Raw genomic sequence first — 27855 nt, 5'->3', positions numbered from 1 at the left:
GCCCGCCCCTCACCTCACCTCGGTCGGTGGGGCTCTGTAATGGCGCAGCTCCTTCTTCCGCCGCGGGGGCCTGCCGGAGGGCTCCGGCCGGGCCCTGGCGCCTCGGCCTCCTCGCCCGCCTTTGCCCCGCTGCGAGGCCTCGGCCCGGTGCGGCGGGTGAGGGGATCCGGTCCTGCTCGGCGGGAAGGCGAGGCCCCTCGGGGGCCTGCGGCCGCGTACGGGCCCGGGGGGCGGCTGCGGTGTCCGGCTCCGCTGGGGTTTGCTTTGTGGAGCCCAGTAAGGGGGGGACGCGGTACTCCCAGGGGGAACAAGGAGGCGTTTTTCTTGTTTAAATCTCCCCCGCGTGAAAAGCGTGCGCAGGTATGCCTACAAAGGCACGAGTGCGTGCCTGTGCGCGGTGTGGCCAGTCGTATTGAGAATTCCTCTAAAATTACTTCGGGAAAGTAACCGGTTTTGGACCTGCGTTAAACGTGACTAAGGCAGTTAAAAGTTCTTTGGGACTCAGTTTCTGTTATTTCACTTGCTTATTGCTTATCTTTCTGCAGCGAGGCATTATAGCCCCACTTGTGAGGTGCTATGCAAACATACTGCGTTTCCTACCCTTAGCAGTTGGCAAGCCGTCGTAATCCAAATGCTGAGTGCTGTTGTGCTGGGGTTTTTGTTTGTTTTTTTTAAAACGTCTGTGAGCCAAAAAAAACCTAGATGGATGCCATTTTGGAAACAAGCCCTCATTACCATAGTACTGCTGAGAAAACTGCAGCGTGTACTGGGGGGCGGGGGGGAGCCACAGTTCAGCAAGCATGCATCTGAACGTGGGCCTTTCAGAAAGATACCCTTACTTTTCTCAAAATGATCATGCCAAGTGTGTGAGGTCAAATCCTATTCCTGGAAAACTTCAAGCTCAGCATTCGTAGCTGCGCACTGATAATGCCGCCCCAGTGGGCAAACAATAAACATCTTTTGTGAAATGGTTAATTACAGGTAATCATTTGTGATGAACAAGAGGCAATAGTCTCAAGCATACTTGCAGTCTCCTGTCTCCGATTTGTTTAATTTCCTAATATGTGCTAACAACTTTTCTGTGTGTTGTGTATTATATCTCGCGTGTACGTAGGAGTGGAGGTACAACAGAAGTTGAAAACGTTCGCTCGGGTTCAGCAGACAGTCGTTTCGGTTGTGAGCTTCTGCTCTGAGCGTACGCAGCAGCCGGCGAGGACTGCAGCTAGTGGGTTATATAACTGCTATTCGGGGTATGATGGGTGAGGAAATGTTGCTTTCTCACCAGTTGCCTAGATAGTTGTTAACTATTGATGCCTTGTAGAATTATAACACATTTCATACACCTAATTACTAAATCTTTTGGTAGCTTGGATAAATACTGAAGCATGGATGGATGGAGACTTTCAGGAACATCTGTCTGACTTATTGCAAGGGCATTGTAATTGAGAGTAAAATGTTATCAAGGCTTAAGGGAGGCTAATTTTTCTGTGCTATGTCTTAGATAAAATATCTACACTATTATGCATGGCTTGAGAATGCATCTTGAATGAAAGGAGAAAGATACGAAGGTAAAAGAGATAAATCTAGGTGGTGTTCCTCTGTTTCTCCAGAAGGAGATGGACTTGGACTAATACTTTTGTATTAGTATTTCCTTTTAAGAGATAACTTCCCCAGACAAAAAGAATTTAGTAGGTTGCATTTGTTAGTGAAACATGAGGAATTAGTGAAGAAGAAGCTTTGCAAATGAGTTGGTAAGAAGCTATAGGGGAAGGAGAGAACGTTGCAGTGCTGAAGAGAAGGGAGGTTGAATTGTTTAATTTTCATTAATAAAAGTAGCACCAGTAGGATCTTTTGATATCAAAAACTATGAGGTATTGTTGCTGCAGAGGAAGGACATTTACATAGGAAAGCAAGATTACACTGTAAAAACAGAGTTAAGTGCCACCGTACAAGGTTATAGTCTTGTGAAGTGATAACAAAAAATTTGATCAGTCCTTGTTTGTAACAGAAATAACAGAGATGGGAAACACTTGCAAAAGCTATTTGGTCATATGTGTATGAGCATTTAGGGTAATGCTGCTGTGAGAAGGGCAATCCTAAAATATGTCAGAAGGATATTCTCTCACTGCTGTAGGGTAGGAATCTGATTCAAGTAAGCTAAAAGGAACCCAGAAGAGGTGTAGAAAAGGGCTACTAAGGGTGGTGAATGGCAAGTGTGTCTGACAAAGGGAAATTAGAAAAATTTGGCTTGTTTGGCCTAACAAAAGAAGATATGATGAAGTGTTGGTATATAAACATTTGTTTTCTGGCTCCTTAGCTTAACTAAGCCAATAAAAAATGAGAACAGTGGGTATAAACTGGCACTTTAATGTATTAGGCTTGAAATTTTTTTCAGTTCTTTGGTCTTTTGCCTGTATTATTTTGTGGGAAGAAGGGGAAGGCTTCCGTGTAGTTCAAAAATGAAGCTAGAGGAGTGCATGTAAAGGAGAGGATTCTGTGGATTCCTATGATAGCAGGGAGGCTGTAGTCAGTGGTGAGCTGGAAAGGGTAGCTTACCCCTAGAGTCGGTTACCCAAATGCAAATATTACACTACCGCAATAGTTGCTGTAATAAGAATAAATGCCCTTCTCTCTGTATTGGGTTTGTGTGGCAAGGTTTTGGTAGTGGGGGGGTCTACAGGGGTGGCTTCTGTGAGAAGCTGCTAGAAACTTCCCCTGTGTCCAACAGAGCCACTGCCAGCTGGCTCCAAGATGGACCCGCGGCTGGCCAAGGCCGAGCCCATCAGCGATGGTGGTAGCGCCTCTGGGATAACAGGTTTAAGAAGGGGAAAAAAAAGTTGCTGTGGCACAAAAACTGCAGCCAGAGAGAGGAGTGAGAACATGTGAGAGAAACAGCCCTGCAGACCCCCAGGTCAGTGACAAAGGAGGGGCAGGAGGTGCTCCGGGCACCGGAGCAGAGATTCCCCTGCAACCCGTGGGGAAGACCACGGTGAGGAAGGCTGTCCCCCTGCAGCCTGTGGAGGTCCACGATGGAGCAGATCTCCACCTGCAGCCTGTGGAGGACCCCACGCCAGAGCAGGTGGGTGCATCTCCAGTGGGAGGGACCCCATGCTGGAGCAGGGGAAGAGTGTGAGGAGTCCTGCTCCTGAGGAGGAAGGAGCGGCAGAGACAACGTGTGATGAACTGATCGTAACCCCCATTCCCCGTCCCCCTGTGCTGCTGGGGTGGGGTTAGGTAGAGAATCCAGGAGTGAAGCTGTGCCTGGGAAGAAGGGAGGAGTAGGGGGAAGGTGTTTTAAGATTTAGTTTTATTTCTCATTACCCTGCTCTAGTTTGATTGCCAATAAATTAAGTTAATTTTCCCTAAGTCACATCTATTTTGCCCATGATGGTAATTGGTTGAGTGATCTCTCCATGTCCTTATCTAGACCCACAAGCCTTTTGTTATATTTTCTCTCCCCTGTCCAGTTGAGGAGGGGGAGTGATAGACTGGCTTTGGTGGGCACCTGGCATCCACCCAGGGTCACCCCACCACGCTTTCCATGCTATTTAGTAAAGAAATGCATGATTTTCTGCTGCAAAAAAATGTTTTAAATAGTCGGCTACAGTCTACTTTAACTTAATGTTTTAAATTAATCCTTTGGAGTAAGCCTTTCTGTTACAGGAAAGCAATACATCAGTAAGTTCACCTTGACTAAATCAGTAGCAAGGATTGTTACTTTCCATTTTCCAGGTTGTTGCCAGAAGCCCTGTCCAAATGTCAGTATTCCTTAGAATACAAGTGTCTGTGTTGTGAGAAGTTAATTGAACAAATACCTACTAATAATTGTGGTGGGTGGCTATTGTAGAACAATGGGAAGTAAAATCAGACATACAAGGAAAGGACTTGTGAGAACGTCTAAAATACCGTTTTTTTGAGAAGATGTATGTTGTGGTTTAACCAGGACAATGTACGATCAACCATTTAGAGCCAGGAGGACTTTGAAGATGGTCAAAACAAGGTTACTCTCTGGATGGGGTTACTTATATGTGTAGAGTATCTCTCAACTTGTCACGACAAATTTGTTGTGATCTGTGCCTTGAAAGTCTTATGTTCCACCTGTTAAAAAAGGCTCTTACTTGTGTTTATGTAGCTTTTAAACACTTGATGTTATGCTGTACCCTAGCACTTAGGTAGTTTTAAATAATCTGGCTGTGGTTTACCTGTTAAGTGCCTGGGCTTATTTACCATATTGCCCTGTCATTTGTTGGGTTGTGACATTAAATATAACACACTTTTAATAACTTCTTACTTGGGAATAAGTAACTCCAATTGTCGCTCACTAAGCATATTGATTTCATCTGCAGTGGGAGAGACCAAACGTAGTTTTGACTTAAAGGCCAATCTTTTTTTTTCTCCTGAAGACTTTGAGACTGGCATCTGGTCAGAGTGTGTCTGGGTAAACTCAGGGTTAAAAAGTGTGGGGGTAGTGGGGCTGGAATAAGTAGATTTCGAGTCATGTTTTGGGCAGTGGCTCTAGGAGGTGCAAAAATAATCACAGTAATTATTCAGCAGAGATAAAACAGGCCTGTTTATGAGCGGTTTGTCCATGGGGACTGCTTTATATAAAGATGCTTAGAAGGTTAAAATGTTAAATGAAAAGTCTGTTTTTAGAGAATTATTCCAGGTTTTCTTGATGAAATGGCAGCTGATCATTTTGGTCGAGAGGCTCTAAACTTTGCTTCTTTGAGTATAGTATGTCATTAACAAAAATGAGCGTGCGGCAACGTCAGCAAGTAGCAGTGCTGAGTGTGTGGAAACATAACTGAAATATTCCTTGAAGGGATGATGTTTTACACAGAGTATCTTAGATTGAGAGATGATTTAAGGAAAGACAAAGTCATTGAAGTGTCCCACTCATCTGCTTCATGGTATTCCTGAAGTGCAGATGAAATGAATACTTCAAAAGCAAGGCATGAGTAGCTCAGAACACAGAGTTGTTGGGTTGTGACTAACTGTAGCTAGGAAAGAAGCAAGGGTGTGAGCACGAACCCCTTTGTGTTCTGGCAGCTGAGTACATACTTTCTGTTTGCTTCACATGGGACAACAATTGCACTTTGGATTCTTTATGTTTGGTCTAACCTGTGTAAACATGAAGCAGCTGGAGATCTGCCAGAAGAAGGTAGTTAGGGAGTGACTGGTGTAAAATCAACATTCTGCCACTTAGTGTGCTTACCGTCACTGTCGTAATGCTAAGGAAAATCAGGTGCAAAGCTCAAACAGGGCATGCTCTGGTAATTCTTCCCTGAATAATCATCCTGGGGATGCCATTGTGGACGCTGTAACTGGCTCTGGGGACTTGGTTGGCCTCCTACTCAGTCTCAGGATGTAAGGAGACTCGCAGCTACTCTGAGCATCAGATTTTTAATAGTTCACTTTTGATTTTTTGCTTAGATAGAGATGCCTGATGTTTCCACTGAGACTCTTTCAGATAGGATATGTCTAGAGGGATACATCTTGTCTGGTTTCCATGGCTGTGTCCTCAGCAGGAATAGGTTCTATGTGTTTGAACAATCCCACTAGTGTGTCCTTTTCATATGTATTTTTGAGGTCCTCTTTGAGCAAGTTATGTTGCTTTCTTCTGTTGTGTACATGTGATGGTCAGTGAGGCAGATCACATGGAAAAGCGCAGACACACCAGTCACTTAATGTTCGGAGGTTCATAATTAGCATACCAGTTGTTAGGTTCATAGACTTAAGTGAGATTTGGTTTATGATCTGAATTAAGTGGCAGAGTGTACTTGGCATTTTTAATTTTATTACAAGTAAACTCTAAATAGTGCCAACAGAATTCCAACGTCAGGGAAGTGTTGTGTTATACAGCGTGTGACTAATTTTAATGGAGCTTCAAGTAGACCGTGCTACAAAAAAGTAAAACCACGTTGAGTCGGCAGTGCAGTGTAGTATCTGTAGAGAAAGCTTTTTGGCTCAGATAACACAAAAGGCAGTTATAATTGGCTTGGGGCAGTGAGCATCTTGGTAAAAGTAGATAGTATAGTACCACTACTCCGTAGAGCTTGTTGTAATTTCACTTGGTAATTTTGATGGTATATTTGCAAAGTAGCATGCACATAGGTGAAAAACTCCATTTGAGCTTTCAAAACACTTAGGAAGGTGCCTTCAGCTCATTGAGGTGTGTAAACTCAGTGAGCCAAAGTTGATGTGTATTCTGAATGTTGTCTTTAATATGCAAACCTGTAGAATTGCCAACTTCTTAATTGGTTCTTTTTCAGGATGGAAAACTTAATGCACCAGTAAGGAAGGGTTTGAAAACTTCACAGAAATTCTACTGCTGTCCTATTGAAGGCTGCCCTAGAGGACCAAACAGACCATTTTCCCAATTTTCTCTTGTAAAACAGGTATTCTTATTTCCTAAAGTATTTTTGTACTGATTAGTCCTGACTGTCTCTACTCCCGAGAGTGTACACTTTTGCATTCAGTGATGAGCAAAGCCTCTCAGCATGTATCCAGAAGTTGGAGAACTGTATGCAGAAGCTCCACATGGGCTTATGGTTAATGAATTTGCATGTTTGCATGTTGATATTAGAGGACTTGAACCTTTTGATCAGGCAGATGCCAGTATGTTCTGACAGCCTCTCTCCACAAATTAAAAAGATGAGGAAAGATCAAAGAGTGGCAGGGGGGAAGATCACAGCAGCAACCAATAAAGGTTTAAAATGTGGCTGATGCTTTTAAACTGCTTTTTCAAGTGGTCAAGAGTTAAGAGTTTTTCTCTGCTTTAGTATCAAAATGCATGTTTACTAGTTACCTGTTTAAGGAAACATGTAAGACTTGTTTCTGCATGCGTGAGTATAAAAAGCACTCTTCTGCTGTTGGTTACCTGTGATAAGCTGGGGACACCATAGGAGATGAGTGGCTAGAACTTGGTGCTGTAAATGAAAAGGAAAAATCTGGTGTTTGCTCTGAAGTTGACCTGTTTGACTTGAGACTATTAGCTCAGTTGTAGATCTTCAGGAGCGTGCACATGTTGCAACATATACTTACTATGCTCTTGGGCAAGATTCATCTATAGATTTATTAATGTCCATAGGAAACCTCCAAGAGCATTAGGACACATAAATGTTTATCTGTGTTTTAATATGCAAATAGCACAAGCAGATTTGCAAACTTTAAATTCTTTCTGTTGGTTTCTTTAAGCTTGTAACTTACTCCTCCTAATAAGACCTTTAAAAAATTTTTAATTCTACTCTTCGTTGCTATTTAACAATAACAACAAAAAGCAAATATTACTGTCTCCCCTAAACATGATTTTCTCTTTTTATCTTAGCTGAAGGCTAATGTTTACTTTTCATTGTGTATTCTAGCACTTTATGAAAATGCATGCTGAAAAGAAGCACAAATGTGATAAATGTAGTAACTCCTATGGTACAGAATGGTATTTGAAACGGCATATAGAGGTCTGTGGCAAGACTTTCCAGTGTACTTGTGGGTGCCCTTATGCCAGCAGAACAGCATTACTGTCTCATATTTACAGAACTGGCCATGAAATTCCTGCAGAACACAGGTAAAAACGAAGCGGTTAAGTAATGATACTTACATTCATCACCAATTCCGCTGTCTCCCATGTACTGGCTTTTTGTCTCCTTTCTGTTGATTAGATTGGAAGTAGGCTCATGTTGTTTTAGCTGTAAAGCAGTTTGCAGTTTCTTTGTTCAGTTGCTTTTAGTAATTTCTGTTTTGTTGAAGGCAGTGATGATTGTCTAATTAATAAGATGAGGCTTCCCCACATAGAAAACAAAAAGTACTGATGACACTGCACTGCATGGCATAAATGCTAGTGATTCTTGTTGCATCTGCAACAGGTTTGTTTTTTTACAGTTCTGTGAGAGTAGAGATGATTTGGAAATGTTTATAGCTCATAACTGGTGTGGAATGCAGTTCAGTTTATTTTCTTTTATAATAAGTCTAGTCATCTTTGCAAGTATTAGTGGATTTTTTTTAAATGCCTATATATGCATGTTTAGATTTATAGTTGTCTTAAATGTGTACATATATTTCATAATGGGTAATCTGTTTCCTGAGGCCTAGCCTGTCTTGGAGATTCAACTGCTGCAAAATTAAGTTTTGTGTGAAGGAGTGCTAATTGTATCTTCAGTTTCCATGAGAGACCTTTACCTGTACGCTAATTTTAAGAGCGCTGTCCCTTCAGTGCTCAGTCTGACTTAGCATCAAAATAACAAATTAAACATGCCTTCAAATCAGAGTGCTTAATGTACAAGGGGCAAGAAACCATCTAAACTTCTACCTCCATTTAGGAATAGGTCTCCATAAAAGAGGTAACCTTTTTTTCTTTTTTTTTTTAAAGAAAAAGAGCGAGGAACGAAATTTTGCAAAACTGAAATTCATGGAGTCTTTTTATGTTTTAATCAGGATTAGTTGTCTTCTCATATCCAACCTCATCTGTGACTTCAGTTTATATTTTCAATGCAATGACTCAAAAGAATGGAAGGCAGATGTTTTGTGCTTGGAAGGAATATAAATTATTGATCTCATGTTCACAGGGATCCTCCTAGTAAGAAAAGGAAAATGGAAACCTCTGTCCATAATCAGCAGTTGGCAGAGAAAGCAAATGAAGCATTCATCAATACACACAATAATAATCCTGGCACTCAGGAATTGGAGTCCTCTGAAGTGAAACTAGTGGCCTCTCTTGAAGGCTCCTGCAGTTCTAACTTCACGAACCAAATGCAGCCAAAATGTACTCCGAAGATGCTTTTACCAAAGCCCAAGGTGGCTTTGGTTAAGCTTCCAGTGATGCAGCTTGCTCACTTGCCTATATATGTATCTGCAACAGACTCTTCTGTCAAACCTGCTGTAGTGGCTGTTGATAATCAAGGTTCAGTTCTAAGTACTGTTCATTTATTGCCTCAATCTATAGGAATTCTGATTCCAGCACTGGAGGCAGAAACACTTCTATTTAAAGATAGTATGCCTGTTTCAAAAGTGACAAATTCCGGTGATCACGAACCAGTAAGTACTGGTGTACAAGTTGAGTTGGATACGGTTGCATCAAATAACACAGGGCAAGAGCTGGGGAATGTTTGTCACAAGAATAAAATTTCTTCAATAAATATACAGACTGACTTATCTTATATTTCACAGAACTTTGTACCGGCTGCAGCCTGGACTCCCAATTCTTCTGTATCCTCTTGCTCTCAGACAGATCTGTCATTCAGTTCACAGGTTTCGTTACCTATCAGTGTGCAAACACAGACGCTGCTGCCTGCTTCCAGACTGACTTCATCCATAGCTGCTCAGACTGATGCTTTTAGTCAGGTTTGTTTTCCAGCATGCAGCATTTCTAGAGAGACTCAAACCAGTAGGACACAGGACTCTATTGATGGAAGAGTGCAAATGGACCAGGCTGTAATGTGCAGTGACATCTTTGACAACGTTCATTCATCATATAATGTTTCTACTCACATTCAACTTCCAGAAAACAATTTAATGCCTGCAAATATAGATCAAACCTTGCTGCAAAGGAGTAATGGCAAGGGCCTGAATCAAGATACGGTCAAGTCTGAATCCCTTATCAGCTTCAACACACAGACTAATATACTTCCACCTCAAAATACGACGGATAATCAAACCCAGACAATGGACCTACTAAGTGATTTGGAAAACATCTTTTCAGGAAACATGTCTGGCCAGACACTGGATAATCGTGGCCTTTTGTCTGAGACAAGTTCTAATGCTGACACACATCTGCCATCTGGTCCATCACAGAGCACAGGAATAGACTTTGACATTGAAGAGTTCTTTTCAGCATCCAATATCCAAACTCAGACTGAAGAGAGTGAGCTTGGTACCCTAAACTCTGAGCCAGTTTTGGAGTCACTGGACATTGAAACTCAGACTGATTTCTTATTTTCAGATAGTGCCACTCAATCATATAGCTGCCGAGGAAATTCTAACTTCCTAGGTTTGGAGATGTTTGATACACAGACACAAACAGACTTGAATTTCTTTTTGGACAGTAATACCCATCTGCCTTTAGGAAGTATTCTGAAGCAGTCTAGTTTCTCCATGAGTACTGACTCCTCTGATACAGAAACGCAGACGGAAGTATATCCGGCTACTAAAAATATACCTACTCAGAATATTGAAAGCAAAGTCCAGCTCAGTAGTGCTGAAACACAGACTATGGATAGCTGCTTTGAGAATCTAGGGAGTTTATTCCTTACCAGCAATGAGACACAGACAGCAATGGATGACTTTCTTCTGGCTGACTTAGCCTGGAATACAATGGAGTCCCAGTTCAGTTCAGTAGAAACACAGACCTGTGAAGAGCTGTGCTCCTTGTTTCAGAGCTCTGACAAGCCCAGCCATTGAGTACTACATAACATAACTGTTTTCTGTGGTCTGAAATTAAGTTATTGGGGTGAGAGAGATGGCTTGACCAAGTTATCCACTTTGCTTTGTTGAATGTAATTATCGTGAGCAGTCAGCCTAAGAGACTTTTCGTGCTGAAGGTACTCTACTCAGTATGTAACACTACATAAGCTATGTGTGTATAAATGGTGGGGAAGGGGGGCCTGTAACATGTTAATGTGCATTTGAACCTTAAAAAAAAAAATTGTGGTGCCTATGTTTTTTCCTCAAACTTCTTTACAAAGCTGATACTGCTTTCGTTGAAACAGAAGAACTTTTAAAATTGTTCTATATATATATCTCTCTATCTATCTATTCCTGGCTTACGTATGGGGTTCCAATGTGCTGGACCAAAACCCTGACCTGTCCAATTCAGATGCTTCCCTGAACTTACGGGGGAGGATTCTATTAGTGTAAGCTACTTCTGTTTACTTTTTTTAGTAGCTTGTATTTTAAATCCAGCATGAACATAATAAGCCGTATTGTCTTCTTTTACTTTATGCCTTTACAGCTCTTTCTCCTTCATAAGTTGGTATTTTCCAAATACCAGTCCAACACACTAGACACATATAGACTCTTGAATTGTTGAATATATTTATTATTTAAAATATGTGGAAAGCAGTACTTTATTTTTTTCCCTGAGAGGCACTGGTGCCCTTTTAAGAGTAAGAAGAGAACTTGGAATACATAATTATAGGGAAAATTAGTATGTCATCCTTTTAGCTAGTGTAATGAATGGGACTAACATTTTTAGAGTCTTCAGGGGGGATTTACTTAAATTATTTCTGTCTGTAAGATGCAAATGTTACAATGTGTGTGCCTCAAAGACTGGAATAATTTCACTGAAATTCTCCTAGCTTTATTAAGATATAAGTTGAGAAATGTTACAGTGGTTTATACCTCTATTACCTTAACAGAAATCTTTAGAAATGGAAAATTAAATTCTCTAAAATGCTCACTCGTCTAGACTCATGGTTTTGGACTTTCTGCTTCCAAAAACAATTGGAATCTGTACAACAGAGCTGGGAAATCAGCTCACAGAAGCCCTTTCAGAACAGCTGTATCTTGCTTTTGCACATTGATCTGCAGCCTTCAGTTCCTGCAGCTTTTAGATAGTTTTTCTGAGTATAGTGAAATTCAAACTGATTTTTCAGAGAAGAAACATGGGACCTATTGGAATTTTTTTTAATGTTCATCTTGCCCCTCATACCATTATTTGCAGTATTTTTCATTTGCATAAGAAAAAAATGAAGCCAGTTGTGAATGTATGTTGGAATTTGGCCTTAACTAATTTTTCTCTCTTACTATAATACCTGCAAAACATAGGCCTCTGGTTTTGTCCTGGACAGGTTTTAGTTTCTGTTACTCCTCCCTTGTGAGAGGAGAAGTATTGGCTGCATATTTACTAGGCAGCCCGTCAGTAAATGTATGTCTAAGCCTTAGTTTTTGAAGACTTGCTATGCTTTGTGCTTCATATCCTCAACTCAAGGATGTGGGAGTTGTTACTCATACACTGCAGGCAGCTTGTTTTGTTGAAAATGAGCAGTACCTTTTTCTTTTTTTTTTTTGTCTCTTCCTACCACTCTCTAATGCTGTAGTTAACACACTAATATGGTAAGCATCTTCACTTTTACTGGAAATAACCTCTAGATTAACCCTGAAACTCATATTTTCCTCCTAAAAAACCTCCTGAAACCACAGCTGCGTTGCCTGTTTTAACTTTTCAACGTTTCTAGGTGCGAATTCAGACACTTCCAGTCTTTGGCTGAAGAGACTGCAGAAAGGAATCTTGCAGTTCCCCCCAGGAGTACAGTAATTCTGCTTTGGGGAAAGTCCCCCCATGTTTCACAATGCCTAGAGTTCTTATCTTAAAGGTGGGATATATTAAAAAAAGGCAGGCATCGCTTGCAATTCTGTTCTTCTGAAGATATGACTGATTCATATTTACCTGCCTACTTTGAAACTGGGAAATAAATGACAAAATTGGGTTAGTTTATTCTGTTGCAGTATTTTTCCAGTAATGTTGCATCTTCAGATTTTAAAGAGTTTTTCCTTCTCCTTTGTTCCCCCTGGCTGAAATACCGGAGAACACTTCTTCATATGTGGGCTTCTGTGTTTCCCATGTGCAAGCTGTCTGTACTGATGCAGCAAAGAGAAGCAGTTGCTATAAATCTGGTTGGGGGAAACTCCATTCTCCGCAGCTGTAGGAGGCAGAAGTGGGAAACTGTTCATTACCTATCAATTTAGAAAGTCGGTCTCTTTTTTGCAAGAGAAGGAATCTTAGGTGATGAGGAGCAGAATTACAGAAGGCTTTGAATTGCAGCCCTCTGAGAGACCAGCCAGCATTTAAAGAACTTTGAAACTAATTTACAAATCAGAATGAGAATTGCCATGTTCTTACGGTGTAAGCCAAAGCTCTTAACATCAGTGACTATCAGAAAAAAACCTAAGGTGTGGATGCAATCTTACAATGTAATGGCTATTTACTGTACCTTGTAATTAAAAGTATTTGAGCTCTGTGTGTTTTATTAGAACATGTAAATACCATTCCCTTCCCTCATCCTATGGGTTTAAAATAGTTTGAACTTTAATTAGGCAAACACAGTGCTACAACATAAAATTATTTTATTGAAAGTGCAGCATTAAGAAATTATTAAATATGTCTGTGTTGTCTTGGGGAAGTATCTCATTCTGACCAAAATTAACTTCTTTCTTCACAAATTTGATTCTCCCTAAATTATTCCTGAAAGTCAGAAACAGGTTTGTATCCTATGTTGCTGGCATATGTCACTCAGTTTGACAATTTATTAAGTATTTTTGTGAAAATGTGAAGACTGCAACCAGTCTTCATAGTTTGTTGAATCCCACAGTAAACCTAAGGAAACCTGATCTGAAATACTGTTGCTGAATATTACAAATTCTTCACATTTGAACAAGTTCTTTAAAATGGCTGATTTTCTGTTTTGGCTGTTGTTTTAAAAATAAACTTCAGTCAGAACTATTTCTTGGTAGTACTAAAGTTATACTTATCTCCCTTTTTCTGCAGTTTGTCTCTGATTTGATTTTCAAGGCACTGTCTCTATTGTAAGTATTGGTCAGCAGTGACTTACTACTTTGCTTACTCTCTTTTGTATCCTCTACTGCCATTTGAACTGCTATACAAAAAGTAACATCAGATTCTCTATAGCCTCTTAGCACAAATATTTATCTGGAAGTGATACTAATGTTACTTGTACTTGCTCTTTGCATTTCCTGCTTAATTCTGTTATGCTGTGATTGCTGGATCTTGATCTGGATGCCTGTGTAATGCTACTCTAAAATTGAATTAGTGGTTTTCTAGTTTCACTTGAGCTTTTCTTTAGTATATAAAAAAATAAAAAAAATGAAACAGCAAATTTGGGACACATGTTCTATGAGAACATAAGCACAAAACAGCTGAAAACTGAGAGGTCTGTCTTGTTGCCTTCCGTGTTCGTTTGTCACAATGCTAAAAATTTGTACGACAGTACATGTAAGTTTCTTCTACTTTTGGCTTTATTTGCATCTATTTCCACTAATACCCTTGTAAATACTTCTTTCTGCTTTGGGTAGGGAGGGAATCATCCCCAAACTCTTCATGGCAGCCTAGAGAAATTGGTAGTTTAAAGGCAAAGTTTACTAATGCTACGTATTCTTAGCTATGCAAAGCTGCTTGTGTCTAGAAAATTTTCACTTCCAAAGGATATGAGATCTTAAAAAAAATACATACACACTTGCAGCTGTAAATTAAACAGCTGTAAAACAAGCCTTGTGAGACCTCGTCTAGTTTTGAACAATTCAATCAGTGTCTGTAACTTAATGTATGTGACTAACACTTTTTACAAATTTCCATTCCAAGGTGCATATGCAGTCATTTTTTCTGTAGAAAACAAAAGGCTGAATTTCCCTGTTAGTCGTATGTACCTTGATTGTGTAGAGGCAACAGAACAAAGAAAGATGACTGCCTTCCAGTGTTTTAAATCCTTATCCTGCTAACACATGCTCATGTGCTTAGTCAGGTCAGAATTGATTTTTTTTGTGAGGCTGGGCAGAGATGTAAGTGTGGGCAGGATTGGGATCTTAGGGGTTTTCTAATAGCCTTTCAAATATAGGGTAAGTCAATAGGACTAATACATACTGAATCAACACAGGGTGCTCAACTTGCAAAAGAGTATGTTACTGAAATGACAACTGTGAGGTGAACCAAATGTACGTGCCTTTATCATTAAGGCTGTACAGCTTCCTTTGCTTTAATATGTTTCTGACGTATTACTTGTTTAGACATGATCTTAATATACAATTTCCTGTTCTAAACACATTCACACCAAAATGTGGTTAACATTCTGGGTCGTGCAAGCTTTTTCATTCATGTTTGGTTTAAGGTGCTGCTATGCTTGGGTTTCTAGTAGAATAGGCCTACTGTAAACAGACTTCCATTAATAACTTTTTATGAACACTATGAGGATAGGGTTGTTTAATGGTAGCAACCTTCAATGCATGGTGCAAACATGCATCTTCTGTTTCTTTTGCTGTTGTTTTTTTAACAGTTGATGTGAATTTAAATGTGTGCTAGAAGGATCTGCTGCTTAGAGCATGACTGAATTTTCTTGTTTAAAATGCCATTGCTATGCAATGAACAGAATCAAGGAACTACATCATTCAACTCTGCATTGCCTTGCAGTCAGGCTGAGGGTATGTTTGTACTTGTGCGCGTGACTCTTCCACTTCACTGAAAATGTAACTGGACAGCCTAAAACAGTGGAAACTCCTGAAGGAACTGCTGAGTTAAATAACAGAAGTCCTTTACTTCTGATTCTTTTTCATGTACTGGCTCTACAGCAGTATCATCAACATAACTAGCAATGGAATATAATAGATGACTTGTGATGATGTAAACTGTACATTTCACAACAACTAATGCTTTACATGCATGTTTCAAGCACTTGCATGCAGAGCTAGATTGACAGTACTTCTATCTACAGATATCTGCAAGTGCATCTATGATAAAGCTTGATATGAAAGCCATATTTTTTCAGCTTACAGAATTCAACACCTGATTATGATCTAATTTAAACTTGTAACTATTTGGAATGGATGAGTAATAAACCTCATGGGCGAGTCTTTCCCAAAGCATGTGTGAGTTAATCTTAATAAGGCTGAGAAATGTCCTTAAAATATTTTTCTTCTCATCACTGGTGGGATTTTGATGTAGTGGACAAATTTAGTTTTCAAAGGATGTCCATGTTTAATTCTTGCTATTTAAGCCAGTAAAGTTGCAATGAGCAGACAAAGGCAAGCATTCATTTCTTAGGCCTATTTTACAAGTGACAATCCCAAAGAAGGAATGTTGTCCTAGTAATTGTGAAACTTTTAAGTATATTAATGCATGCAGAGAAAACCTTGTGCCAAAATACTGTTTCATATTTCCCTCTGTTGGAAACTGAAGTGTTACACAAAGCTACTAGTAAGTTATTCACAAGTATTGAAAATGAAGCACTTATTTAGTCCTGTAAATTATACATATTTTGGAATAAAGTTAACTTCAATCAACTTTTGCCTTCTGTTTTAATGGCTGTGATCTCCTCCCTGCAGAAGCATGGGTAGGGTATTCAGTGCCTATTGGCAAGTACCAGCTTAACATCTTACCTCTTGACAGCTAGGTGTCTTTTGAATTGGTAGAGATTTTGTATATTAAAACTATCTTACAATGTCAGTCCTTGATCTCCAGAGGTGGCAAAAGTTTTCCAGTGTAGTCCTACTTTTCAGTGAATCCTAGGAAGCTTAAACTCGCAACACAAATGTAATCAGAAGGTCAGGGTGCTACATTTCATAAAAGTGAAACAAATTTATTCGAGAGGTTCTCTGCTGTAAGTGAATCTATGCATAGACTTCCACGCGGAATCTGACGCATACAGGCAGTGCTGGATTCTTCTGACCAGCAGCATCCAGGCTGGCTGCACTAGTGGTGCTCCATCTCAAACCTCTCAGCAGTGCATGCAAAATTTAATCTTTAATTACCTTGTGTGCACAATGGAATACCTCTACAGTTTCAGCTCACTGACGGATGCCTTTCTTCTACAACAGACTCGGGACAGAAGGATTACTTCACAGTCCTCCTCTATGTTACCATCCACCCCTCCTGTAATTTTCAGGATTTCTAGAGTCATAAGTAACATCAAGTAGAAACTCAGCTGCATTATGATGATTAGCTTTCAAAGTATTCTACTAGAAAATTACAGTCCTCTCTAACAGCTTATATTATTTTGCAATGTATTTTATATAACTGAGAAAATAATTTTTGCCACTACGAATATTTTTTTTAAAAAGCTACAGTAGGTTGATTTGGAATATGGATCATACTTTGTCCCTTTTCTTCCTGTAGAGTTCCCATGCTTGGTAATGATCCCACTATTTTCTGTTAGTTGTAGGATAAAATATTGATTTCTCCTGTTACCTGTATATCTTGTATATGTAATTCAGAGTAGGTAACGAGCAGATGCTCCTTGACTGAAAGTTCATCTGTACTATTACATCAGGTATAGTCACCAATGATGCATTCTTTGACTATCGTCGTACTCTGAGGTAAGTATGCAGAAGGGCAGCATTAGCCCTAGTGCTAGCAAAATATGGAAGGTATTTCCAGAGGGGAGTATGTCATAAGTATCTAGAAACTAAATACCTGTTCAGAGCATTTAAAATTATGAAAGAGTCAAATATATAAGATGCTCACTATCCTTTTAGGAATAATAGCCCTATTCCTATCATAGGCATGATTCTGCTTAGTTTAGGCTGTTATTTCAGGCTTTTCTTTATTCAGAACAGATTTGGCCCATGGACAAAGTCAGATACTTTGACAGACTGATCCTCATGAAACTTTCACAAATGGTAGACAGTCTAAAAGGCAGGACAAACTTTAACTGTTGATTGAGAACAGATTTAGAAGATTATAATGGCTGGTTGGAGATCAGGGAAGCGTCATGTATTTTTTAACTACTTGCTTGTTTGCTGTTGCTGAGAATTCATTTATTCTGCTGGCAGTGAAAGCATCCCTGACCGGTTTGTGTTTAGTTCCTGAATTTCCTTCACTTAAAGAAATTGCATGCTGGCACAAGTTGGTTGTTTTCTGTCAAAACAATGGAATTAGAGGCAGATTTTCTTTCTGGCTCCAGGATTTGACAGTGCGTCCTCTGGAACCAATCCTTTGGAAGTTTGGACCTAAAACAAAAGGGGGAAGATGTTGATTTAACTTTCAGGTGTTCCATCATTGTATTTTTATGTTGTCAACAATTCCCCTTTCGCTTGTTTTGTTTTGGCACCTTGAATACAGGAAGCACTTCTAGCTGATCTAGCCCTTAAGTTTATTTCCTTTCCTTGAACGGGAATGGCTTTATTCTTGAGAGAATTTACACGTAAACAAGAAGCTGCTGGTTCCTGTGCTAGAAGAACCCAGTGTATTCAAGGGCACATAACTTGATTAAGCTTACAATGACTTAAGTGTTGTGTATTCGTTTCTTTGTGTTCTAGGCCTTTAGTTAGCAGCTTTTCTGGTTTTCTGCTACCGGTCTTGTAGCAATAATCTGCGAGTGTGGTTCTTAGAAATATTATCTATATCAGGTTGTAGTACAACCTCTGTCTAATCTGTCTGATTTGACAGTTTCAAAAACCTCAGCAAAAATCTTATATGGCATGGAACACTGGAAAGTGTGGAAATAAAGTTTATAGTTTTCCCTGCAACTTTAAACATTTTTTTCTGTAGTCCTAAAGAATTTACTACCTGTCTGCAATGGCTGCAACTTAAAATTACTATAACGAACATGTTTGGCTTAACTTACTGTTAATTGGTAATGCAGTTCATTTTTCAGTTTTCTCATTGAAGCAGCAGTATTTTCAGTTGTCTGAATAGGAGAGACTATCTTCTCTCCTTCTAGACTATGGAAAATGATACTAATTTCACAAATACATAGATGTTTGAATTTTCTACTTAGTGGAAAATGGGACTGAAATAACTATATATGGATTTATGTATCTTGGGGCTATTTGTGAAGGATGCTTCTTTTGTAGAGCTTGCATTTTATATCTAAATATGAAAAACAGGATGAGAAAATACATTACCATGGGGGAAGGGTACAAAGAAGGGAAGAAAATGGTGTGTTAGAGGGTGTCTCTGTTTTGTCAGAATGATACTGCACTTGTGTAACTCTAGCACCATAATTGAAAAGCAGTTAGGACAAGTTACTACAACAAAAAAACCCCCTATGTTTCCTGGAAATTAATGACCAAGATAGAGCTTGACTCCAGATAGTCATTGACTGAGATTTTCAGATATCCAGAGTGCTGAAAGAGATAAAAGATGCATATAGGTCATCATATCAACTACAATGACCTGTTTTTTAATAGTTCTTTATAATTTTTTAATAGGTTCTTTATGACTTTCCCTCTTGACTTGCAACAAAATACCAAACAGCTACAAAAAACTACTGCCATTTCAGACTAAAATGTTTAGCTTTTGTTATTCAGGAGGAGTGAAGGAATGCAGAAGAGTATAATACTGTCAGCAGCCTTGTGCTGTTTCTGGCATAGGTGCTTATTTTGTTGGCCGTTCAGTAGGTGGCACTCCTCTCTCCAATACAGAGGTACTGTCACTTGAAAAATCAAATTTGCTACCAGAAAAATGGTGGTCCTGTTTGAACCTCCAGTGCGACAACTCTCATACTCTGCACCTCAAGCTGATATGCCACTCGACTTAAAGATACGCTTCTTAAAGAATCGTAACATACTTTCTATACAAATCAGTGCTCTAAAAGATTTCCAGATCTCCCTAAGCAATTCCCAGGAAAAATTGTACTAGGAGACAAAGCAAACTGCTTGGAGCTGTTATTTAACACTAGCACTCAGCTCCTGCGTTCTTCTTTAGAGGTCATTTCATGTGAGTATTGGGTGAAGAGATGAAGCTGTGTCATCCTTCTATTTTTAAAGGAATAAACACATTATTATTTAGATACACAGAATACATATCACCTATTTTACTGAAACTATGCCTCTAGAAGGTGATAATTCGTTAGTGCTGATGTTGAGATACCTGAAGATGAACACAATTAACAAATCAATGCCAGAAAACAACTAAAACCTACGTTTATGCACATGTTTATTAGTAAAGAAAGAAATGTTAAAAAGACATTGAATCTGTTTTAAATTGGAAAACATATGCTATTGGAAGCCTTGCACTGGTACTATCTTTCCCTACTCCAAATTTTTATCAAAGCATCAGAAGAGGGGAAGGGTGAGTTGCAATGCATCTCTGTCCTGAATGCTGAAATGAATTGCAGTTATCTTTGTATCTATGGAAAAACTGCTATTTTACTTTGGGTTTTGTTTAACACAAAAGCAAAAGAGAACTTGACCTAGAAGTCCCTCATTCAGTGTGAGATGAAACAAGAATAAGTGAATACCAGAATGCACAGAATACATATGAAACAGAAACAAGCAAAGAGCACATTAACAGGATTAACAAAATTAATCTACTTACAACAAGTAAGAAAAAATAATTGTAAATAACTCAGTCCCACCACTGTCTGCTTTCCAGGTCATTTCCATTTCTTTTAGGTGCCAAATTAGGAAGGAATGTATGCAAATGTTTGTCTGTGAAGCTCGATAGGATTTAGCACTGTTTAAGTTAAGAATATTATTAAATGCCTTGCAGAATAGGCATGGATTTAAGAATGTTCCTAAAGTTGGGCATTGCTTCAGTGCTCAGCAGCATCAAATACCTAATTACCGTGCTAGGCTACTGTAGTCATTCAAAGTGAATCTAAAGGAAGAGGTCGCACTTCATCCCCAGAATAAGCTATTTAAGGCTCTAATGAATCTGTCTTATGGTCAGGAAGAAACTAAACCTACGTCAAAGTAATTGGCATTCATCAGCTTATAATTCTATTAATAGCATCTACAAAAACTACAAATATCCACATTGCTCACAAGGAAATTCTAGTTTTTTCTCACAGTCTAACAAGCTTTTAAAAAAGCATGAAATTACAATATAGAAATGTTAGGTCAGTCTAGATGGCACTGCAGCTCCTGCAATGTGGCTGACTGATAAGGAAGGTAGTCCAGAAAGCAGTGGAACCTCCTGCATTTTTCATTCATTTCCTTCCTTGACCTCAACATACCTGTTCCTGACATCATCGGTCAAAGAGCCCTGGGTGTCATCGTGGTTTTGTATATTGGTTTTGGTTTGTATGTGGAATTTGCATACAGGCATGACAGCTGTTCTTTTTTAAAAACAGTAGGATTAGAAACAGTTGCAATACTCTTGTCTGATGCAAGAGCACGGTGCCAGTGTAACTGCTCAGGATCTTCTTGCAGGAGTGAGACCTTTGTATGGCTTGAGAGAAACGACGATTCATTAATTTCTATTTTTTGTCCCCTTACTTTATCATACATGATGATAAAGCTCCTTTTTCACCCTTCTGCTCTGTTGCTCTGGCATCGTGACTGCAGGAAGCAATCTCAGCTGAAGTGCCATTGAGCATCTTCTGAAAGATAACGGCTTTTGTATTCTTCCAGGAAGGGTCTGAAGTATCCATGGGAGTGGCATCTTTCACAGGTGGAAGTACTTGTGAAGACTTAAAGGTTCAGAGCCATTTGGATCAAGCACATCAGGCACATTGATCTCTTTATGCCTTACAGCTTCTGGATTTGTCGCATCTTCCAGGTTCTGCATACAGTGCTCTTTTTATTGACGGGTTCTTCATTTCACCTTGGAATGTTTGAACAGTGTAACTTGTTCCGTAGTTCCATTTTAATGTTGTATGTTGTAGGACAACAGTTAGACTTACTAGAATGGGTTGAAATCTCTTCCTTTTCTGAAGCTGTGTCAGCTACGACATGTACACTTAACTCGCCTTCTGATTTTGATTGATTCCTTGTGGTCTTGGCTTCTTGACCTATACTGTTGTCAAGAGATTGCAACGTGTCTAAGCAGAACTGGCAATTGTTGGAAGTTTCATTTGCCTTGTGTTTCTTGGCTTGTTTTTGCAGCTGGAAGCAGGCAAGTGGATCCCTTCTGCCCCAGCCTTGCACCTGGTAATAGGGAAACACGTTAAATCTGAGACAAACCAGAGCATTGTTAAGAAGAAAAACGTCGAAGAAATGGTATTTGCTGATGTAACTGAAGACTCATGCTCTTTGCGTTTTCTTCCGAGTACAAAATAACAAGTAACTGTAATTCCTCGCCGGTCCTGTTTTGCAGTGTTGTGTAGCGAAAGACCTCCTGCACTGAAAGGAGGAACCGCGGGGTTGGCAGTCCCTCACGGGGACGGGGGGGGGTCGGTTTTATCCCCAGAGAGAAGAGGTGAATCTCACCTCTGACGCAGTGTGAACGCTGCTCCCTCCTTCGGGGTCGGGGACGACGCTTTCCTTCACCGTGGGTGTAAAAGTGATTGTGAAAAGGAAAAAAAAAAAAAAAGCCCCCGATCCCTAGAAAACGATTTAAAAGCGGCAAGGCCTGACTGAGGCGCCGCTCCCCGGTTACCGCGGCAACGCGGGGGGGGGGGGGGGGGGGGGGGTCTGTGTGGAAATGGCGGGTCTCCTCTGTGAGGGCCGGTCGTGCGGGCGGGGAAAGGCCGTACTGGCCGTGTGAGAGCTGCCCGGTCAGGGGGACGCTGTGGGGGGAGATCCCGAGGTCCCTCCCGACCTCAAAGCATCCCGTGGGCCCTGCGATTCGGACGGACGCGGCAGAGCCTCGTAACCGGCAGGCGGCCGCGGGCCTGAGGTGGCTGGAAGATGGCGGGGGGGGGAAGGACTCTGGAGGCTAATGACAGGCGTCAGCCCGAGAATGGCAAACGGGAGAAAGGACAGAACCGGGCTGCTTGGAAGGAAGAAACGAGGGGAGTGCTGAAAGGGGCCGAAGGAAGGAGAGAGCCTGTACGGGGGTTTAAAAACATAGAATAGGAAGAGAGTAGTGCGTGTGAGAAAAATGGATGTGAAATGACCAAATAGGATGAAAAGGAGAGAAAAACTGTGAGAAAGGTGAAGAAAAGAACAAATAAAAACATGAGGAGACAAACTGATCTTACAATAGAAGGACTCTAAATAAGCACAGTGAATCACTGTCTGACCACTAGATCTTCAAATATGAAAAAATATAAAAATTAAAATCGAGTGTACAATGAGCGTATTTTTATGTCTAAAATCATTAACTAGCACTACTGAGACCACTTGCAGTTGCTAGAAAGTCCTGTGGTTATTTTTTAACATGGCGTGAAGACTGAGTCACAAGCAGTCTTAGCAGAAGATAGGATTTGGGGACATCCTGAAATGCATTTATTCAGATATTTGCGTGAAGATCTATGTTAAAAGTTCTAGGACTGAAAAAGTCCCAGTTCTGCTAGCTGTTACTTAATCCTTGTTAAAAACATTCAATCCTTTTAAAAACAGCAGAACTATTTATATAAGAAAGATACTTTAAATGTTCTTTATTCTCCACAAAATGAGATCTATCTGGGTTTGGGTTTTTTTCTTTTCCACTGTAGTCTTAATTGGGGCTTTTTTTAGCTTATGCTCTCTCCAGAAGTCTTAAGCCAATCACTTAAGAGTCAACAGAGATGGTTAATGCTTAACTAATAAAATTGTGTGTGAGCTTCGTCATACAGTAAGGCAGATCCACAAGGTCATGAACTGAGGTAAACTCTTACAATTCTATTGTCGTGTTAATATTGTATCTTCATTTGGATCCTGATATTAAAAGAAAAACAAACCACAAAACAAAACCAAAAACCAACCACAAAGCAACCTTTCCAAGTGTCACATCTCTGTTTAGCAGAACGTACAGCCCTTTGGAAATTATCTACTGATCTTTGTTTGATATCAAATGTCCTTGATATAACTCTGTGACTCACACAACTTTCATCTCAATAGATAAAGACTGCATATCCTGGTTAGGCAAAGATAATACTTGGTATAGAAGATCAGTACCATTGTTCTTTAACATCGTACTTAATTTTTTTTATATATACCCTAGGCATATTATCTAATTCTAATCTGGCACTTCTCTGAGATGTCACTAAGATATTTTCTCGGGGAAATAAATAAAGTCTGACTTAATCATTAATGTGAAATGGTGTGGGAAGGTATTTTTAAAGTATAAGCACGAAGAACGAGTGTATCATGTGGGGCTTACAAACTGTCAGTGTAAATACCGTTGTAAGATTCATGTAGTCATATAAGATTACTAAACTCTCGGGTGATATTCTAGTGTAACACCACCTACATAGTTCATCAGCTTCAGAAGAGCTGCACAGATACAAATGAGAGTAGAAGCTGACCTTTCCAATTCACATACTGAGTCACAACTTCATCTCGAAAGCTGATGTAATCGTAATGCACTGCACCTTTACATCCATTTTATCTTCCTACAATTCTCCTTACTAAAAATAAACCTCTTCTGGAAAGTTAAAGTGGACATGTGACAGCGGCCACTTTGGATAAGCCCCAGCACTCAGACACTCCTCCTTATTAATGGTTCCATTGTAGTTCTGCCTAATGCTCCCCAGCACCAGCATCTGCTTTCTCCTAGATTACCTGGAGTCAAAACAATTGATAAATGCAGCAGAAGAAAGCTCCCAGTTCACTGCCTGCATTGTTTTTGCCTTTTCCTTTGCGAGTCATTTAAATCTTAACAAAAGAGGGGACCAAACGTCTCAGTTTGGTTAGTTGGAAATTCTCAGGCATCAGATGGATTTTAAATGCAGTTTGGCAAGGCAGAAATGTCAGGGTCACTCAGTGCTACATCAGGAGAACAAGAGTGTCTTTAAAATTTTTTATGTCAGCTGGAAGATGCAGAGATGGGTGGACAAAAAGTTATTAGGACAATGTTATTAGCACAACCTTTTGATCCTATGACCATGCTATTTAAATCTGCAAATGGAGAGGAATCTCTAGGAATGAAAACAATGCCTGAGTGCCATTTCCTAGGTCTGTCGACACCAACTGTAATGTAAGACCTTCTGCTTTTCTTGCCACCTAATAGAGCAACACTGTATAGGTCTAGAGTTTATATTATGATTCCTCTATTCCTGCTGGCACCTTCAAAATTATCTTGTCATAAAAATACTATTTTCCAGTGAAAAGATAAAAGGTATTTCTTTAAAGTGGCTAGCGAGGTCAGTACTAGTGATTTCTTTATCAGCTTGTTGTTGATGGTATTATTTAGAAAAGAGCCTTGGATAACGTCCTTAATATAGCACTGTAAATGAACAGACAGATTAGACTTTTAAACGTACATGTTCAAAATTTTGTGAACTAAATTGAGATAGAGAGTGGGTGGTGTATGGATGCCTACCACTGCATATATTAAGCCATGGTTTCTGTATGTGCAGTCGTTCCCATTTGCTTCTAAGGATTGAAGCATTTGCTGTGTACAGATATTTAGAGTAGGCAAAACCAAAAGAACTTCCTTTTACAAATGGTGTCCGATGCTTCCCATTTTGAACTCATACCAGTGTCCACATCACAGAAGGATGCACAAGGCTGCAGGCTATTTGAAGAAATGTCTGTGTGTATGTTTGTTAAATTTCAGTGCTCGAAACTTTCATTCACCATGTCTGTCTTAAACTCGTCGGATGAGGAAGACCAGCCTAGTAATAAGGACACCCTCAGAAGTGAAAGATGTGGGTAAGAGTTCCCGCAGCTTCACCCTTAGCAAGTGAGCAAGAGAGTAAAAAGAAAGCTGCACCACACCTCCCACGGTAGATTCAGCGAGACATGTTGGGAATGTTCAGATCAAGAGAAAAATATGAGAAATACCCTTGTTATGGATTCTGGTGGAGTTTACATGGTGACAGTGCTCCACAGGGACAAGGCTGAGGTGCCCCCATGCATGCCAGAACTTGAGGTGTCTGGGGGAAATGGCAGGTGAAAATGTGAGCACCTCCAGGATTAGCTGGCAAGTTGATGTTTTGATGATTTAAGTACCATTTAATTCTGATTTTTTAAAAGCCTGTAAACGGCTTTCTTCTACCCTACTCCATGTGGATCGCCTGTGAAATTATTTACAGTGGGCGTGCATTTATATCAAGTCTCTTTCTACCCTTTTCACCACTACCCACATGCCCGTACAGTATTCTCATTCTCTCCCAAGGCTACAGAACCATCAGGTTTTACCTGATGACAAGAGCTGAACTCAACTGAAATTTCTGAACTGTGTTCTCATCACGTCAATCAGTTTATATGGGTGTTCATCTGCATCTCATGTTGCCTTGACCAGGCTAGTCCAAAGCTTATTGTGGTGTTTGGGGTTTTTTTTCCCTTTCTTATCACAGGATTTTCTCTTTTTTTTTTATGCCAGTCTTTGGTTTGCTAACTTTGGGGAATCTGTATTTTCAAGCTGGTTATGTGAACTACATTGCCTACAATCACCAGTGAGGAAAGGAGTTGCCTGGGGTTTTTTTGTTGTTGTTCTGTGAAATATTACTACGGTTGTGGGAGAAGAGAGGCTTGAAAAAGCCAAAAAGCAAGAGTATTACACAAGTTTATGATAAGAAGTTAGGCAACTAAAATTACCAGAAGAGAGGAAGTCGAACTCTACTAAGGCACCCTGATTGTGTAAAGTACAGCAGAAGCTGAATTACTCCAAACAGCCATGTTCCCCGTGTATACCACAAGGACATATCCAGAACTCACTGAATGTGTAATCACTTTTAAGCCAATTTAGTTTATTAGTTCTGATAGTTTCACAATATTTTAAAAAAGGCAAAGACTTTGCATATTAATGTAAAAAATAGTTATTCCTGTTTGCTGGATTTAAAGTGAAATTAATGCCATCAAAACCAAATGTTAATTCCTTAGAAAATGTTAATTACAACAGTTAGAAATCACTAAAGAAATAATTTAAAAGAATGTAGTCTTAAAGCCTGTTTGAACAATTCTTTGGGTCTGTTCTTTTTCTCCCCCAAATTAGTACGAGTAGACGAAAACCAAACATGAGTTCATGTCATTTTCCTGAAATACTAATTTTTTGGGAGGGAGGCATGGGAAAGAGGCCTAATGAATCTTTCCTGTAGTGTGCATTAAAGGACAAGTGAGACAATTTTAAGATCCTGGGCTAATGAATTCAGATGTAATCCTTTATGTTATTACTATTTGATTTTTCAAAACCTATGATCCTTGTGAATGCAAGACAATGACACAACAAAGCACTGGGAAGCATAATGGTCTCAAATTTAACACTGCTGGGCGTATTTTTTCATTCCCTGCTTATGGACCATCTGTTGTTAAAAAGATTTGGAACCCAGCAGCAATAACCTAGGAATTATTTTCATGCTTATTAATAAAGGAATTAAAGGTGATAGTATGACACAGTGGGGAGCTTTCCCCCGTGTTCTGGTGCCTCTTTTTTTTTTTCTTTTAAACTCTTGGCCCTTATCGGGTTTACTTGTCCCATTCGTAATCTCATCAGCCGCATTTCCACTACCTAGACTTTCAAAGGAACACCAAGTGCTGCAGATAAAATGATGAAGGTGTAAAACCTCCTGCTCAGAATCTAAATCAGAATCGCATGTCAACACAGTTCAGGCTCAGTCTCTGGCAGGATCATTGTTTTTAATGCAATTTACTAATTAAAAATGAGTACCAGATTACGGAAAGTCTGGAAAGAAGCGGCTTGCAAAAATAGTATTTTAGCTCCTTGAACTGCCCGCACCAGAGTCTGCCTTTCATTAAAGTATAATTCATTTGAATATGGCTCGGCAATTACCGGATGCTCTTCTGAAAAGAACAAACGCGGCTTCTGTTTCATCATCAGCCCTCCGTGTTTGGACTGGAGCTGCTTTTACTACGGATGGAAATGTGCGGCAGGGCTGCGGCAGGTGTATTTTATTCAGCAGATGTACCGTAAACGCATTACAGCAGATTAGCTGGATTTCTTCCCTTAAATGTACACTGCGAGATCCAACTTGCAAGCCAGCTGTTTCTTACCGGCCCGTTTAATCTCCCAGAGCCCGGCTTTGCTTCTTCCTCTAGCAGCTATTTCTGTAGCGGATCGGGCGAGGGAGAGCGCCGCTATGAATTTTAATGCTTCCACCGGGGAATCCCTCCCGCCTCCTCTTTTTGGATGAGATCCTCGAGGAAAGACCCAGAACACAGCGAGGAGGAGGAGGAGAAGAGGAGGAGAGGGATGGCGTAGCCGCGGTATCGGGGAAAGCGGGAAGGGGGAGCCGCCGGCAGAGGGGGGCCGGCAGCCGGCGGGGTGTAATTAGGGAAGGTGGCGAGGACGACACCGAGGCGGGCAGAGGGGCGGGTGGGGAGCGCGGAGCCATGGGGGAGGAAGGAGGATGACTCGGGGCCTATTTCGCTGCCAGACCCCGGCACGTCAGCAGCAGCAGCAGCAGCGGCGGCGGCAAGCCGGAGCGC

At 40.2% G+C, this 27855-nt stretch overlaps 1 protein-coding gene across 1 annotated transcript; it reads left to right on the top strand.

Annotated features, from left to right (window-relative positions):
* The first annotated feature begins 6185 nt into the window (after window positions 1–6185).
* ATMIN (ATM interactor) lies at window positions 6186–11627 on the top strand. Its single transcript, XM_010579676.1, has 3 exons — window positions 6186–6398; window positions 7365–7564; window positions 8562–11627. Exons 2-3 carry the CDS (start codon window positions 7371–7373, stop codon window positions 10390–10392), a joined length of 2025 nt encoding a protein of 674 aa, XP_010577978.1. The 5' UTR covers window positions 6186–6398; window positions 7365–7370; the 3' UTR covers window positions 10393–11627.
* Window positions 11628–27855: the final 16228 nt, after the last annotated feature.

Source organism: Haliaeetus leucocephalus, unplaced genomic scaffold (assembly GCF_000737465.1).
Source record: "Haliaeetus leucocephalus isolate CR32 unplaced genomic scaffold, Haliaeetus_leucocephalus-4.0 Scaffold668, whole genome shotgun sequence".
Classification (NCBI taxonomy): domain Eukaryota; kingdom Metazoa; phylum Chordata; class Aves; order Accipitriformes; family Accipitridae; genus Haliaeetus; species Haliaeetus leucocephalus.
This window is presented reverse-complemented; position numbering and strand designations above follow the sequence as displayed.

Coding starts and splice junctions, on each gene's coding strand:
- ATMIN (XM_010579676.1), top strand. CDS start 7,371: ATGAAAATGCATGCTGAAAAGAAGCACAAATGTGATAAATGTAGTAAC. Junction 7,565..8,561: donor GAAATTCCTGCAGAACACAG/GTAAAAACGAAG, acceptor TCATGTTCACAG/GGATCCTCCTAGTAAGAAAA.